Source organism: Triticum urartu, chromosome 4 (genome assembly GCF_003073215.2).
Source record: "Triticum urartu cultivar G1812 chromosome 4, Tu2.1, whole genome shotgun sequence".
In the NCBI taxonomy this organism is placed as follows: Eukaryota; Viridiplantae; Streptophyta; class Magnoliopsida; order Poales; family Poaceae; genus Triticum; species Triticum urartu.
In genome coordinates this window covers 38,561,608-38,574,973 of record NC_053025.1, presented here as the reverse complement: position 1 = coordinate 38,574,973, position 13,366 = coordinate 38,561,608, and the positions used below count along the sequence as shown (strand labels likewise).

The 13,366-nt window shown below is 49.5% G+C and overlaps 2 protein-coding genes across 3 annotated transcripts; one reads left to right on the top strand and one right to left on the bottom strand.

The window, feature by feature from the left end:
• The first annotated feature begins 232 nt into the window (after positions 1–232).
• LOC125550508 (ACT domain-containing protein ACR3-like) lies at positions 233–2,837 on the top strand. 2 transcript variants are annotated; one of them, XM_048713519.1, is made up of 6 exons: positions 233–384; positions 676–856; positions 958–1,118; positions 1,253–2,010; positions 2,104–2,208; positions 2,313–2,837. In XM_048713519.1, exons 2-6 carry the CDS (start codon positions 786–788, stop codon positions 2,691–2,693), a joined length of 1,476 nt encoding a protein of 491 aa, XP_048569476.1. In that variant the 5' UTR covers positions 233–384; positions 676–785; the 3' UTR covers positions 2,694–2,837. The 2 variants fall into 2 exon arrangements, with proteins under 2 accessions (XP_048569476.1, XP_048569475.1); XM_048713518.1 differs by having other exon boundaries at positions 520–856.
• A 160-nt stretch (positions 2,838–2,997) lies between these two features.
• Positions 2,998–7,658, bottom strand: LOC125550507. Its single transcript, XM_048713516.1, has 3 exons — positions 6,703–7,658; positions 6,162–6,349; positions 2,998–3,706 (listed from the first exon to the last, which is right to left on the bottom strand). Exons 1-3 carry the CDS (start codon positions 7,613–7,615, stop codon positions 3,287–3,289), a joined length of 1,521 nt encoding a protein of 506 aa, XP_048569473.1. The 5' UTR covers positions 7,616–7,658; the 3' UTR covers positions 2,998–3,286.
• Between the last annotated feature and the right edge of the window lie 5,708 nt (positions 7,659–13,366).

The following is a 13,366-nucleotide window of genomic DNA, read 5'->3' as shown; positions in this document are numbered from 1 at the left end:
ATGGTCTGATACTAATTCGGCAGATCCTCTGACTTTCCATGTATATTTAGTCTTATTATGATATAAATGGCGATGCATCAATTCCGAATCAGGGTTTTACTCGGAGGAAATCAATCAATCAATCAAAACGGCGGACGACGGAAAGAGAAGCGGACAAAAGGAGCAAGGCTGCGACCCGGGCCGCCCGCGTGCCACGCGCCCTTCCGACGTGGCGCGGCGGCCGTTCGCGCTCTCCACTCGAATCCTAAAACGCCGCCGAGACCACGCAGGCAGAGCTGCAGCCTGCTGACCGAGGCCAAATCGAACGAGCCCGGACCCGCACGTGCGCCCTCCCCTCCGCCTCTCGTCCCCCTCGCCATCTCATCTCGTCTCGTCTCACCGGAGGTAATCCCTCCCTCCCCTCTCCTCCTCCTCCTCCTCTCCTCCTACATAATCGCGCGCGCGACCGGTTCGTCGCGCAGCGCAGGCAGCCTCGGTTCCGGTAGAGGAAGCCTTTTTGAGTTCTTTTTTCTTTGGTAGATTGCTGCTGCTGCTACGAGCGAGCGGCAGGCCGGCCGGGCGACGCATGTGAGCATGGGGCGCGCTCCTCGTGCCGTCGGCGGCCCTTCCCTTTTCCCGGATTGCTCCGCCCCAGATTGGATCTGTTGTTCTCACCGCGCGTCCGAATTCCGGTAGATTTCCGTGCCGGAGGGGGCATATAAGACCGACCGAGAAGGAAAGATTCAGCTCAGGGCGATTGGCGTCCGTCCGTGAAAGCCCACCGATCGTCTTCTCCGTCGACGGCGATGAAGTACGTCTCCGGGCCCTACTTCGAGCCGGACTTCGATCCGGTCCTCGACCGCCTCGGCACCCCAGGGTACGCCCGCATTGGCTAGCCTCTGCTTGTTTGTTGTTATTCTCGATCCATCCATCGAATTCTTCTTGGTGTGACGTGCGTGGATTGGATGGCTTGTGCAGGGTCGTCGTCGACAATGAGACGCGCGAGGACTGCTCGCTCGTCAAGGTGGACAGCGTGAACCGGGACGGCGTGCTGCTGGAGATGGTGCAGCTGCTCACCGATCTCGACCTCGTCATCTACAAGTCCTACATCTCCTCCGACGGCGGCTGGCTCATGGACGGCAAGAACCATCTCCCTGCAGCCTCCTCCCTTTCATTTTTCTTTCTTTCTTTCTTTCTTCTCCGATCGATTTAGGTCACAAAAATACATGATTGATTGAAGACGCGCAATTTTCTAATCTTGTTCGCCATGCAGTGTTCCACGTGACGGACCAGATCGGGCGCAAGCTGACGGACCCGTCGCTCCCGGGCTTCATCCAGCGGGCGCTCCTGCCGTTCCAGCGCTCTGGCTCGCCCAAGTTCACCACCTGCCTCGGCAACGTCGTCGGCCCCGGCGGCCCCGACGTGTCGGACTGCGCCTCGCTCGAGTTCACCGTGCACGACCGCCCCGGCCTGCTCTCCTCCATCACCCAGGTGCTCGTCGACCAGGGCTGCCACGTCGCGTCCGGCCAGGCCTGGACGCACAACGGCCGCGCCGCCGGGGTGCTCTACGTCACCACCACCGGCGCCGACACCGCCGCCGCGCCGCTGCACCCGAGCCGCTGGGCGCGCATCGAGCGGCTCGTCAACGCCGTGGTGGACGCGCGCGAGAACCTGTCGGGCGAGCGGCGCTGGGTGTGCATGTCGGCGCCCGTGCGGGGCCGCGTCCACACGGAGCGCCGGATGCACCAGCTCATGCACGACGACCGCGACTATGAGTCGGGCCCCGCCCCGACGCCCGTCGACGAGGAGCACTTCTGCATGGGCGACCGGGCGGCCACCGCGGCCCGGTCCGCGCACCGCACCCAGACGCGCGTCACCATCGACAACTGGGAGGAGCGGGGCTACGCCATCGTCAAGATGACGAGCAGGGACCGCCCCAAGCTGCTCTTCGACACCGTCTGCGCGCTCACCGACATGCACTACGTCGTCTTCCATGCCACCGTCGGGGCACAGGGCCCTCTCGCCATCCAGGTACGCTTCCCCTGCAGCACGAGTCCATGTGGCATTGCCCTGGCACGCCAGTGACTGACATGCATTGTGGTGACCACGGACGCACGCACGCAGGAGTACTACATCCGGCACAAGGACGGGCGCACGGTGGACAGCGACGCCGAGCGGCAGAAGGTCTCCCGGTGCCTCGTCGCCGCGGTGGAGCGGAGGGCGTCTCATGTCAGTCAGCCTCCATTAGCCATTTCATTTCTTTCCGTTCGTCCAAGTGTATATTTCGTTGGGCGCGCGATGCTGAGACGGCATGGCATCATGTCCTTGTGCAGGGCGTGAGGGTGGAGGTGCGCGCGCCGGACCGGTCGGGGCTGCTGTCGGACTTCACCAGGATGCTGCGGGAGCACGGGCTGTCGCTGCTGAGGGTGGAGATCAAGCGGCAGAAGGAGGAGGCCATCGGGACCTTCTTCCTCGTCACCGACACCGGCGGCGAGGTGCGGCCCGAGGCGCTGTGCGCGGTGCGGACGAGGGTCGCCGAGATGGGCATCTCGCTCGACGTCGCCAAAGGAGCGCCTGGCTGGCCGCCGGTGAAGAAGACGAGAGCGCCGGCTGCGTCGCTCGCCGATCAGGAGAGGCCCAGGTCCTCCCTGGGGAGCCTCCTGTGGTCGCACCTTGGGAAGCTCTCGAATAACTTTGGCCTCATCAGGTCTTGATTAGGATAACTGTTAGCCAGGCCAGTTCATTCACCATTTGCATTGCTGTGCTTTGTTGGATTGGATGTGAGGTGTCTCAGAAGGCAGTACAATTTTGTATATATACAAAGTGTAGTATGTTGTCATTGTCATTGCAAATACAGTTGTCATCACCATTTTGTTTGTTCTCTCGTCGCCATTTTGTTCTCTCTTTTCCCTTTTTTATTATTATTTTACGCTGTCCTTTGAACAATCAACCAACGAATGGAACTTTTATTGCTGTGACTTTTAAAATAATGCTATGTACACAAGATTACCAATAAAATTACAAACCATACGGCACCCCCACCCACTGTATATATATATATTACCATTGCATCCAACCGAGCAGCTTAAAACCAAAATGGAGCCGCTCCCCTTTCATTGTACACAAAACTTCCGTTCTATTAACAAACAAGCAATTTCAACCGCTTTCCAGTTTTCATTCAGGTTGAAGTTGGCCCTGAATTTGCTCCCTTTTCATTGTACAACTTCCCTTCTTTCTATTGAAGAACAATCAATTTTGACCGGGTCCCGGTTTTCAGGCTGAGGTTGGCTTGGATTTTGGATGATGATCATTTCGTATCATCGTCATCCTCCAAATCACTGAATGACACATCTTCCTCATCGCCTATGAGAATGGTGGTGTGCCCAGCGAGATCGGCCTCCTCGTCAAACCAATCGTCTATGTCGTCATCAAATGTTTCTTGCATAACATTTGAGGCCTTGCTGCCCTCCTCCCTCAGCTGCTCTTTGATGACTGTTTTGTCCACCACTGCGACTTCATTTACTTGGATAGGATGTTTTTCAATCTCAAAATCTGTTATGGGGGTGAACGAAGCTGCATGTTGTCGCACAGATGGGAACGCTTCCATGACGTCCTTGGAGCTGTCATCTTCCGAATGTGTTCCAAAGTCATCTTTATGGCGACGTAACTGCTCTGTTGCATGCTGCTTTGACTGGTGTTGCATAAGCATTGCTCTAGCTTCCACAATCTGCAAAAACAAGAAGCAGGCTTAGCTTAACTGCTGGGACATGCGTTACCCTGCCCATTGCAAGAACTAGACGATACCCTGCCCATTGCCGCGGGATCAGAGATTTGATTTCTGAACATTTTAGACAATACAGATTCACCCTTAATATTCAAACTATGCTATGCAGAAACAAAAAAAGCACTATGCGTGTTGCATGGTAGAGAGACTCTTATGTTCAAATTGGATGGATGTTAGTGGACCAGGCTAGCATATCAAATAGCTAAAACAATTTGGATGATGTGCAAGCATGCATGTGCAGAAAAATAGCAATGAATATTTTGTCGGTTTATCTATAGATATATTATTATGGAACACGTGATGATAAGCACACTATTAATGCAAGTACGTGTCCAATCCCTCCTTTCGGTGCACCCCAGGCCTTACTGGGCTACAAAGATTCTTCAGTGATGAGGCTAGCTAGAGATAGATATAGTACACAATGCATTTAATCCACAATTAATCTCTTTTTAAATATTTCTGATGTTGATTTAGTTACAATGAATTTTTATACCACCCTAATGCAACACATCATCAGTACAACATAATTTATCCCAGTGCAGAATCTATTGATACCAGGATGCATGGGATGCACCGAGAAGATACGCACTAGATATGAGCTACCCAATATCAATCTAAAAAATAGGAAATCAGTTACTTAGATTATTTGTGAATTTATATTCTCAACAACCTCAAGTAACTCATCACAACCACCAAATCACATTATTGCATATCAGCTGAAGAAGGTTGTGCAAGGAAAAGGCAACCTCAACTTGAAGATAAAAGTGCACAGTTTCAGTTTTCTGCAGATATTGTGTGTGCTTCAATGGTGTTTTGCTAAATTAGCGAAGAATCTCAGAGAAAGAACTGAGCAAGACACTATCACACATTGTCGTTGACTGACATGCTTGCTACCCTAATATGCCGCAGGATCCATAGGAAGCCAGTGGCCTCAAGTACCAGGCTACTGATGTTGTAGATGCTCTCAGTTGTAATTTTCTAGAAGACTAATTGTCATCATTTCACAATAATAATTGAATGCTGACAGTTGCTGACACCAAAACAAGTAAAAAGGTATGTATTGGAATCCTAGGATTTTTCCTATGTTGGTCTTTTGATTCACAGGATTGAATCCTATAAAAATTTTCCCAAGGATTCCTTTGTACTATATTCCATAGGGATTTGATCATCCACTCAAACCTCTTGGAAAGAATCCTTTGTTTATCCTGTGATGCAATCAAGAAAAAGCCTGTAGGATTCAGAAGGGCTACATTGCAATCCTACATTTTTTTTCTTATGCCCACGTTTTTGGAATCGTATGAATCAAAGGGGCCCTCTGAAGAGAAAAGATCTAACAAGATAGTGTTATAAGTATTAGATCGCCAAAAAAAAAGGTATAGCATTGCATGGTTCTAATATGCAGAGCTGGTACATGACAGTAGAGCTGGATAAACTCTGTCTTGATTTGGATAAAACATATACCAACAGTTGTGCCAATTCATAGAAAATGGAATATCATAAATTATTACTGTGCCATGCATCTAATATTCTAGTGCAATAGAAAAAACAGGACCAATGTCATGTGTGAGATAACATATGCCATTGCGGGCAAAGACCGGCTTTGACCTTTATCTATCTTACGTTAGGATTTTCTTTATTTACTTTGGATAAGATTTGTTTCCCTTTTTGTAACATTTAGACTGGTTTCCCTTCAAGTTAAGGTTATTCTGAATTAAGTGCCAGATATATATGGTATGGGCTATGGTGCATGGCACCCCAACTCTCCCTCTCTTTCTCTCTTCTTCCTACTCCCTATCTACACAAAGTCAAAGTGCCTTATCCTTCAACAGTGACATAGCGTCGAGATCCTAGACCACGCCCTGTCGTCAAGCACCACATCCTCCTAAGATTCAATCAACAAAGGCCATGGCAACTGATTGTTACATATCATAAAAGAGCTGTATTAGGGCATGTCTGATTGGTTATCATGTTTGACAAAAAATTGAGCCAAATGTGCAACTAGTCCCAATTTTCTGGCAAGGAAGTTGTTGGAAATTTGGCAAAAAAAATCCATCTAAGAAAGTGTGGTTGTGGCTTGTTGAGAACTGAACACCAGCCTAAGAAAGTGAAACTTGGCAAACTTATGTTATAGCATCGGTAGTTCATGGATCATTCTTCCTTTTTACAATATCTATTATGCAAATACATATGTGACCAAAAGAAGAAAGAAAGTCGCAAGACCACTTAATCATGTTAAAGACCCAGTCAACAGCAAGTACCGTTTAATCAGATAATCGTCTGAGATAATGATTAATACCATGGCCACATATAAAACTTCACTACTTTCTTCTAAGATTGCCTGGATTCTGGGACGATAGAGAATGTAATGTTTTATGTATCAGGTGGAGAGAAAATTTACCTGTGGTGTGGACAGAAGTTCCGCATCATGCTTTCTCAGTCTAGGATGTAGAAGAACAAAATAAATTTTCCAAAAGCATTCTTCGCTCATATGGATTGGGCATAGTTCAATCCGCAAAGCAGCTAATGTAGGAGCGAGGTGCCCAATAGCCAAAGCATGCTCTTGCTGAGCATCAGACATGTCAAAATCTGCCGGGGGTAAAAAGAGCATTGAAAAGGTTAAGCAAACACATTCACATGGTCAGACTGATAGAAAAAGTGAGGTGCAATTGATAGTTCCATTGGAATAGCATATGAACAGTTACACTAAAACTTACTCCACCATAAACACAAGCCTTTCCATCAGCACCATGTTAAATCAAGGCATAACTTAAAATAAGTGCTACAGGGTTTCATGAATTTTGACCATAACTCATAAGCTCGCATCATTAGAAAAAGTCTCTTCCAAATTTGCCAAACTAAATTGACATGAAATTTTCCATGAAGAATTGATGATCATAAACACTAGTGAATAATGAATAGCTGAGGGGTGAAGAAATTACATGAGAATGGGCCATCAGACTCCTCTTCGTCAGGTAGCAGGGGAAAGTCAAGCCAGGTCTCCGGGTGCCTGGCAATGTTGGTGGCGAATGTGAGGACCTCGTCGGTGATGCCAATCACATCCCACTCCTCCTCCACCTCCTCCTCTTGCATTACCCTCGCCCGTTCCAGCTCAGGGCCATCCACCTCCTCGAGCTCCTCAGGCCATACCTTGCCGTCATCCGCCCGATGTCTGAACCTTTGCTCCTCCCACTCATCCCTCTCCTCGTTGTCATACGCCTGATGTCTGACCCTTTGCTCCTTCCACTCATCCCTCACCTCGTCGTCTGCCACCCCAAGCCGTGCCATCCTCTCCAAGTAATGCCTCCCCTCGGCATCCTCCCTCTCATGCCTCGCCTCTTCCTCATTCTCCGGCTTATTTAGCCTCGCATCATCCTCCCCCTCGTCGTTGACAGCCTCGAGCAACTCCTCCTCTTCCCCGTCTTCAGGGGCGAAGAAATTGGAGGCGATGCTGGAGAACCCGGAGACGGCCTTGTGGCTCGAGATCCGCGAGATCCCGCTCCTGAACCTGCCGCTGATCTCGGAGAAGTCGCGCCGGATCCCGGCAATCTCAGGGGGCGTCCCCGCGTCGGCGGATTGACCCCCCGCGGACGAAGGGGAGGGCGAGGGCGAGGGCGAGCCCTCCCCGGGCGGGGGCGCGAGGAAGTTGGCGACGCCCCAGAATTGGCGATTTAGGGTTTTGGATAGCTCGGTGAGGTCCTCCTTGACGCCGTCCGCCGCGGCCGAGTGAGGCGGCGGCGGGGCGCGCGCGGAGGGAGGGGAGCCGGCTGCGGGGACGGCGTCGGGGTCGTCGTCGGCGCCTGAATCCTCGGGGATGTTGAGGGAGGTGGCTATGGAGCGGGCAAGCCATGACATCTCCGGCGATCGCCGGCTGACAGACGCGGGGGGGGGGAGGGGGAGGGGGGAGGGGGCGGGTGGGTTGGGTCGGGTTGGTTCAATCGGACGGGACCCTTTTTCCGGCTTCGTGTTTCAAATGGACAGGTCTGGAGAAGAGACGTGCGACTTGCTGAGTTACGACTGGGCCCGGCCCTCGTGGCGGAATCCTTTTATTTTCAAGGAGAAAAAAAATGCCGAGAACATCACAGAAAAACCGATGAACTGGGCAGTTCACAGAAAACTGGTCGGTTCGATCTCATTTCGAGAAAAGCCCCTCAATCAATTTGATTTCATGCGAACAAGCTGGGGGTAGAATCAGAAAAGGAAGAAACCCCCTCTTTTAGTAGGGTTTCAGCCATTTTTTAGGAGCATTTCTCTCGGTTTTATCCACGGACAAACCCTATTGGGCGTCGGCGCCCCCTCCGGCGCAACCCTTGCTTGGTGCCATGGCGTGGCGATGCTGCTTCTCCCTCGTCGCTCCGCGCCGCCACTCCCACGTCCCGCCATCTGCACCACCTCTATTGACACTTGGGGAGAGGGGTTGCCGCCACCGGGTTAGACTGGCCCATAAAACTTCGATCTCCCTCTACTCCAGTCAAATCGACTAGGCTTCCCTCTGGTTCTTAAACTCATGTATAGGTGCTATCGGTTCTTAAACTGTGTTGAGTTGCTATCGGTTTTGTATACCTTTTTGTTTGCGTGTTGTATTTGCACTGGTGACGAACTTTTATGCCTAGTGTATGTAATATGTTGTCTGATTGCACGTTATTACCACTGATGGCGAACTTTGATGCACAGTGAATAGTCTAGGTTTATTCTTAATTACCCTGCCATAATTTTTTTTATTGTATAGTGTATGATAATTCATGGTTACTGTATATGCTATCGTCGCTTTGTTAAAAGACCAAAAGTTTCGATGGAGGCCAACAGGCTAAAACATTATCGGTTCATCAACGGTATTAAAAAGAAGTTAAGCGAAGCAAATGGGTCAGCCCGCATCTGGCATATGAAGAGACATGGACTGCATGTCGTGATCATCTGCCAACCACCCGAGCAGAAATGCTTGGACGGTGAACAAATTATCCTCGGACACTCAAATTTCATATCATGTATTCGGCTCCGCTCAAATTCACATATATTAGTGAAAAGAAACTGGGTGTGAAGTGGTTTAAGGTAAGAATATGAGATATGATCATCCACTTTATCCCATTCTTAGGTACATCTTCTCATTCTTCTATTAAATCATCGAAATCACCCTCTTACGACCCTAAGTTCTTGAGCAACTCATCTATGTTCACATCCTTGCGGTTCACAAACACTCTCTGAGATTTTGCTTGACGAGCTTGATTGATCATCCCCTTCCACCACCATGAATGCCAAACGGAAAGAACACCACACGAGAACACTAGATCGCCTCGAAACAGCCTAGGCTAGAGAGACAGACATAACTATCCCCTAAAACAACTTGTGCAACTCATGCCGAGTAGGAAACTAGGCGGGTACGATATCGGAGAGATTGGGAACTTAGGATGGACAAAGGTCCACATGAGAATAGAGCACCCTAAGTTGGCACTAAGGGATCACGATACATTCAATTCAAGCTGCAAGTGGAGATGGGATTAAGTGGTGAAAGGATCGATATAGTTGACTAGAGGGGGGTGAATAGGCAACTAACAATTTTTAGCTTTTCTTTACCAATTTAAACTTTGCATCAAAGTAAGTTGTCTAGATATGCAACTAGGTGAGCGGCCTATATGATGCACCAAGAACAAGTACACAAGCAAGCAAGGGATACAACACAAATAAGCTTGCACAAGTAAAGGCATGAGATAACCAAGAGTGGAGCCGGTGAAGACGAGGATGTGTTACCGAAGTTCCTTCCTTTTGAGGGGAAGTACGTCTCCGTTGGAGCGGTGTGGAGGCACAATGCTCCCCAAGAAGCCACTAGGGCCACCGTATTCTCCTCATGCCCTCACACAGTGCGAGATGTCGTGATTCCACTATTGGTGCCCTTGGAGGCGGCGACCGGACCTTTACAAACAAGGTTGGGGCTATCTCCACAACTTAATTGGAGGCTCCCAACGATACCACAAAGCTTCACCACAATGGAATATGGCTTCGCGGTGACCTCAACCGTCTAGGGTGCTCAAACACCCAAGAGTAACAAGATCCGCAAGGGATGAGTGGGGGAATCAAATTTCTCTTGGTGGAAGTGTAGATCTAGGCCTTCTCAACCAATCCCTCGAGAATCAATAAGTTTGATTGGCTAGGGAGACAGATCGGGCGAAAATGGAGCTTGGAGCAATAATGGAGCTTGGGGATGGAAGAGATAGCCAACTCGGAGAAGAAGACACCCCTTATATAGTGGAAGAACAAATCCAACCATTATCCACCAACTCAGCCTGCGTGGCACGATACTACCACGCCGGGGACGCGGTACTACCGCAAGGGCACACGGTACTACTGCAGTGCCTCGCGGTACTACCGCCCGAGCAGCAGAGACCAGAACAGCCCTGAAGCTGTGAGGCAGAGGGCGGTAGAACCGCTGGCACGGTACTACCGCTCCCCCTTGCGATACTACTGCAAGGCAGGGATGGTCCAGATTTTGGGAAGGCACGGACATATAACAATACATCTGTGGCAACTTCCGCCAAGATGGGATCTATGCAAAAAATCCTACACGGTAGTATTGTAAGCCAGGAGCGGTACTACCACGCGGGGTGCGGATGTAAAAAATTACATCCGCACCTACTATCGCGCCAGCTGCTGAGCCTGGCCAGAGCGCACGGTACTACCGCACACCCGGTGCGGTACTACCGCGTAGGGCGCGGATGTAAAAAATTACATCCGCCCCTACTACCGCAATAGCAGCAGCGCCTGGCCTGAGGCCACACTACTACCGCTCCAAGGAAGCGGTACTGGAAGGAAATATGCCCTAGAGGCAATAATAAAGTTATTATTTATTTTCTCACATCATGATAAATGTTTATTATTCATGCTAGAATTGTATTAACCGGAAACATAAGACATGTGTGAATACATAGACAAACATAGTGTCACTAGTATGCCTCTACTTGACTAGCTCGTTGATCAAAGATGGTTGAGTTTCCTAGCCATAGACATGAGTTGTCATTAGATTAACGGGATCACATCATTAGGAGAATGATGTGATTGACATGACCCATTCCATTAGCTTAGCACGTTGATCGTTTAGTTTACTGCTATTGCTTTCTTCATGACTTATACATGTTCCTATGACTGAGATTATGCAACTCCCGATTACCGAAAGAACACTTTGTGTGCTACCAAAAGTCACAACGTAACTGGGTGATTATAAAGGTGCTCTACAGGTGTCTCCGATGGTGTTCGTTGAGTTGGCATAGATCGAGAATAGGATTTGTCACTCCGATTGTCGGAGAGGTATCTCTGGGCCCTCTCGGTAATGCACATCACTATAAGCCTTGCAAGCAATGTAAGTAATGAGTTAGTTGCGGGATGATGCATTACGGAACGAGTAAAGAGACTTGCCGGTAATGAGATTGAACTAGGTATTGAGATACCGACGATCGAATCTCGGGCAAGTAACATACCAATGACAAAGGGAACAACGTATGTTGTTATGCGGTTCGACCGATAAAGATCTTCGTAGAATATGTAGGAACCAATATGGGCATCCAGGTTCCGCTATTGGTTATTAACCAGAGAAGTGTCTCGATCATGTCTGTTGGGGAACGTAGCAGAAATTCAAAATTTTCCTACGTGTCACCAAGATCTATCTATGGAGAGACCAGCAACGAGGGGAAGGAGAGTGCATCTACATACCCTTGTAGATCGCTAAGCGGAAGCGTTCAAGTGAACGGGGTTGATGGAGTCGTACTCGTCGTGATTCAAATCACCGATGACCAAGTGCCGAACGCACGGCACCTCCGCGTTCAACACACATGCAGCCCGGTGACGTCTCCCAAGCCTTGATCCAGCAAGGAGAGAGGGAGAGGTTGAGGAAGACTCCATCCAGCAGCAGCACAACGGCGTGGTGGTGATGGAGGAGCATGGCAATCCTGCAGGGCTTCGCCAAGCACCACAGAAGGGGAGGGAGAGAGAGATGCAGGGCTGCACCAACGAGAGATGGAATCACATGTCTTATGGGCAGCCCAATGCCTCAATATATATAGGGAAGGGGAGGGGCTGCGCCCCCTCTAGGGTTCTCACCCCTAGGGGGGGCGGCAGCCCTAGATGGGGAACAAGGGTGGCGGCCAAGAGGGGATGGGAGAGGGAGGCGCACCAATATGGGCCCTAAGGCCCATATCCCATTAGGGTTTGCCCCCTCTCCATCTCTTAGGCGCATGGGCCTCAGTGGGGCTGGTGCCCTTGGCCCATGTAGGCCAAGGAACACTCCCTACAGCCCATGTGGCCCCCCGGGGCTGGTGGCCCCACTTGGTGGACCCCCGGGACCCTCCCGGTGGTCCCGGTACATTACCGATAAACCCCGAAACTCTTCCGGTGACCAAAACAGGACTTCCCATATATAAATCTTTACCTCCGGACCATTCCGGAACTCCTCGTGACGTCCGGGATCTCATCCGGGACTCCGAACAACATTCGGTAACCACATACAAACTTCCTTTACAACCCTAGCGTCATCGAACCTTAAGTGTGTAGACCCTACGGGTTCGGGAGACATGCAGACATGACCGAGACGTTCTCCAGTCAATAACCAACAGCGGGATCTGGATACCCATGTTGGCTCCCACATGTTCCACGATGATCTCATCGGATGAACCATGATGTCAAGGACTTAATCAATCCCGTATACAATTTCCTTTGTCTAGTGGTACGATACTTGCCCGAGATTCGATCGTCGGTATCCCGATACCTTGTTCAATCTCGTTACCGGCAAGTCTCTTTTACTCATTCCGTAACACATCATCCCGTGATCAACTCCTTGATCATATTGTGCACATTATGATGATGTCCTACCGAGTGGGCCCAGAGATACCTCTCCGTTTACACGGAGTGACAAATCCCAGTCTCGATTCATGCCAACCCAACAGACACTTTCAGAGATACCTGTAGTGTACCTTTATAGTCACCCAGTTACGTTGTGACGTTTGGTACACCCAAAGCACTCCTACGGTATCCGGGAGTTGCACAATCTCATGGTCTAAGGAAATGATACTTGACATTAGAAAAGCTTTAGCATACGAACTACACGATCTTATGCTATGCTTAGGATTGGGTCTTGTCCATCACATCATTCTCCTAATGATGTGATCCCGTTATCAATGACATCCAATGTCCATGGTCAGGAAACCGTAACCATCTATTGATCAACGAGCTAGTCAACTAGAGGCTTACTAGGGACATGGTGTTGTCTATGTATCCACACATGTATCTGAGTTTCATATCAATACAATTATAGCATGGATAATAAACGATTATCATGAACAAGGAAATATAATAATAACTAATTTATTATTTCCTCTACGGCATATTTCCAACAATGTCTACATAGTTCTCGAACCCGTAGGGTCCGCACGTTTAACGTTCGTTGACAATATAGTATTTATGAGTTATGTATGTTAGTAATTGAATGTTGTTCGGAGTTCCGGATAAGACCATGGACATGACGAGGAACTCCGGAATGGTCCAGAGATAAAGTTTGATATATGGGATAATAGTGTTTGGTCTCCGGAAGGGGTTCCGGATGTTTCCCGAAATGTTTGGGTACGA

Coding starts and splice junctions, on each gene's coding strand:
- LOC125550508 (XM_048713519.1), top strand. CDS start 786: ATGAAGTACGTCTCCGGGCCCTACTTCGAGCCGGACTTCGATCCGGTC. Junction 857..957: donor GACCGCCTCGGCACCCCAGG/GTACGCCCGCAT, acceptor TGGCTTGTGCAG/GGTCGTCGTCGACAATGAGA. Junction 2,011..2,103: donor AGGGCCCTCTCGCCATCCAG/GTACGCTTCCCC, acceptor GCACGCACGCAG/GAGTACTACATCCGGCACAA.
- LOC125550507 (XM_048713516.1), bottom strand. CDS start 7,615: ATGTCATGGCTTGCCCGCTCCATAGCCACCTCCCTCAACATCCCCGAG. Junction 6,350..6,702: donor GTCTGATGGCCCATTCTCAT/GTAATTTCTTCA, acceptor TACCCCCGGCAG/ATTTTGACATGTCTGATGCT. Junction 3,707..6,161: donor AACTTCTGTCCACACCACAG/GTAAATTTTCTC, acceptor TTGTTTTTGCAG/ATTGTGGAAGCTAGAGCAAT.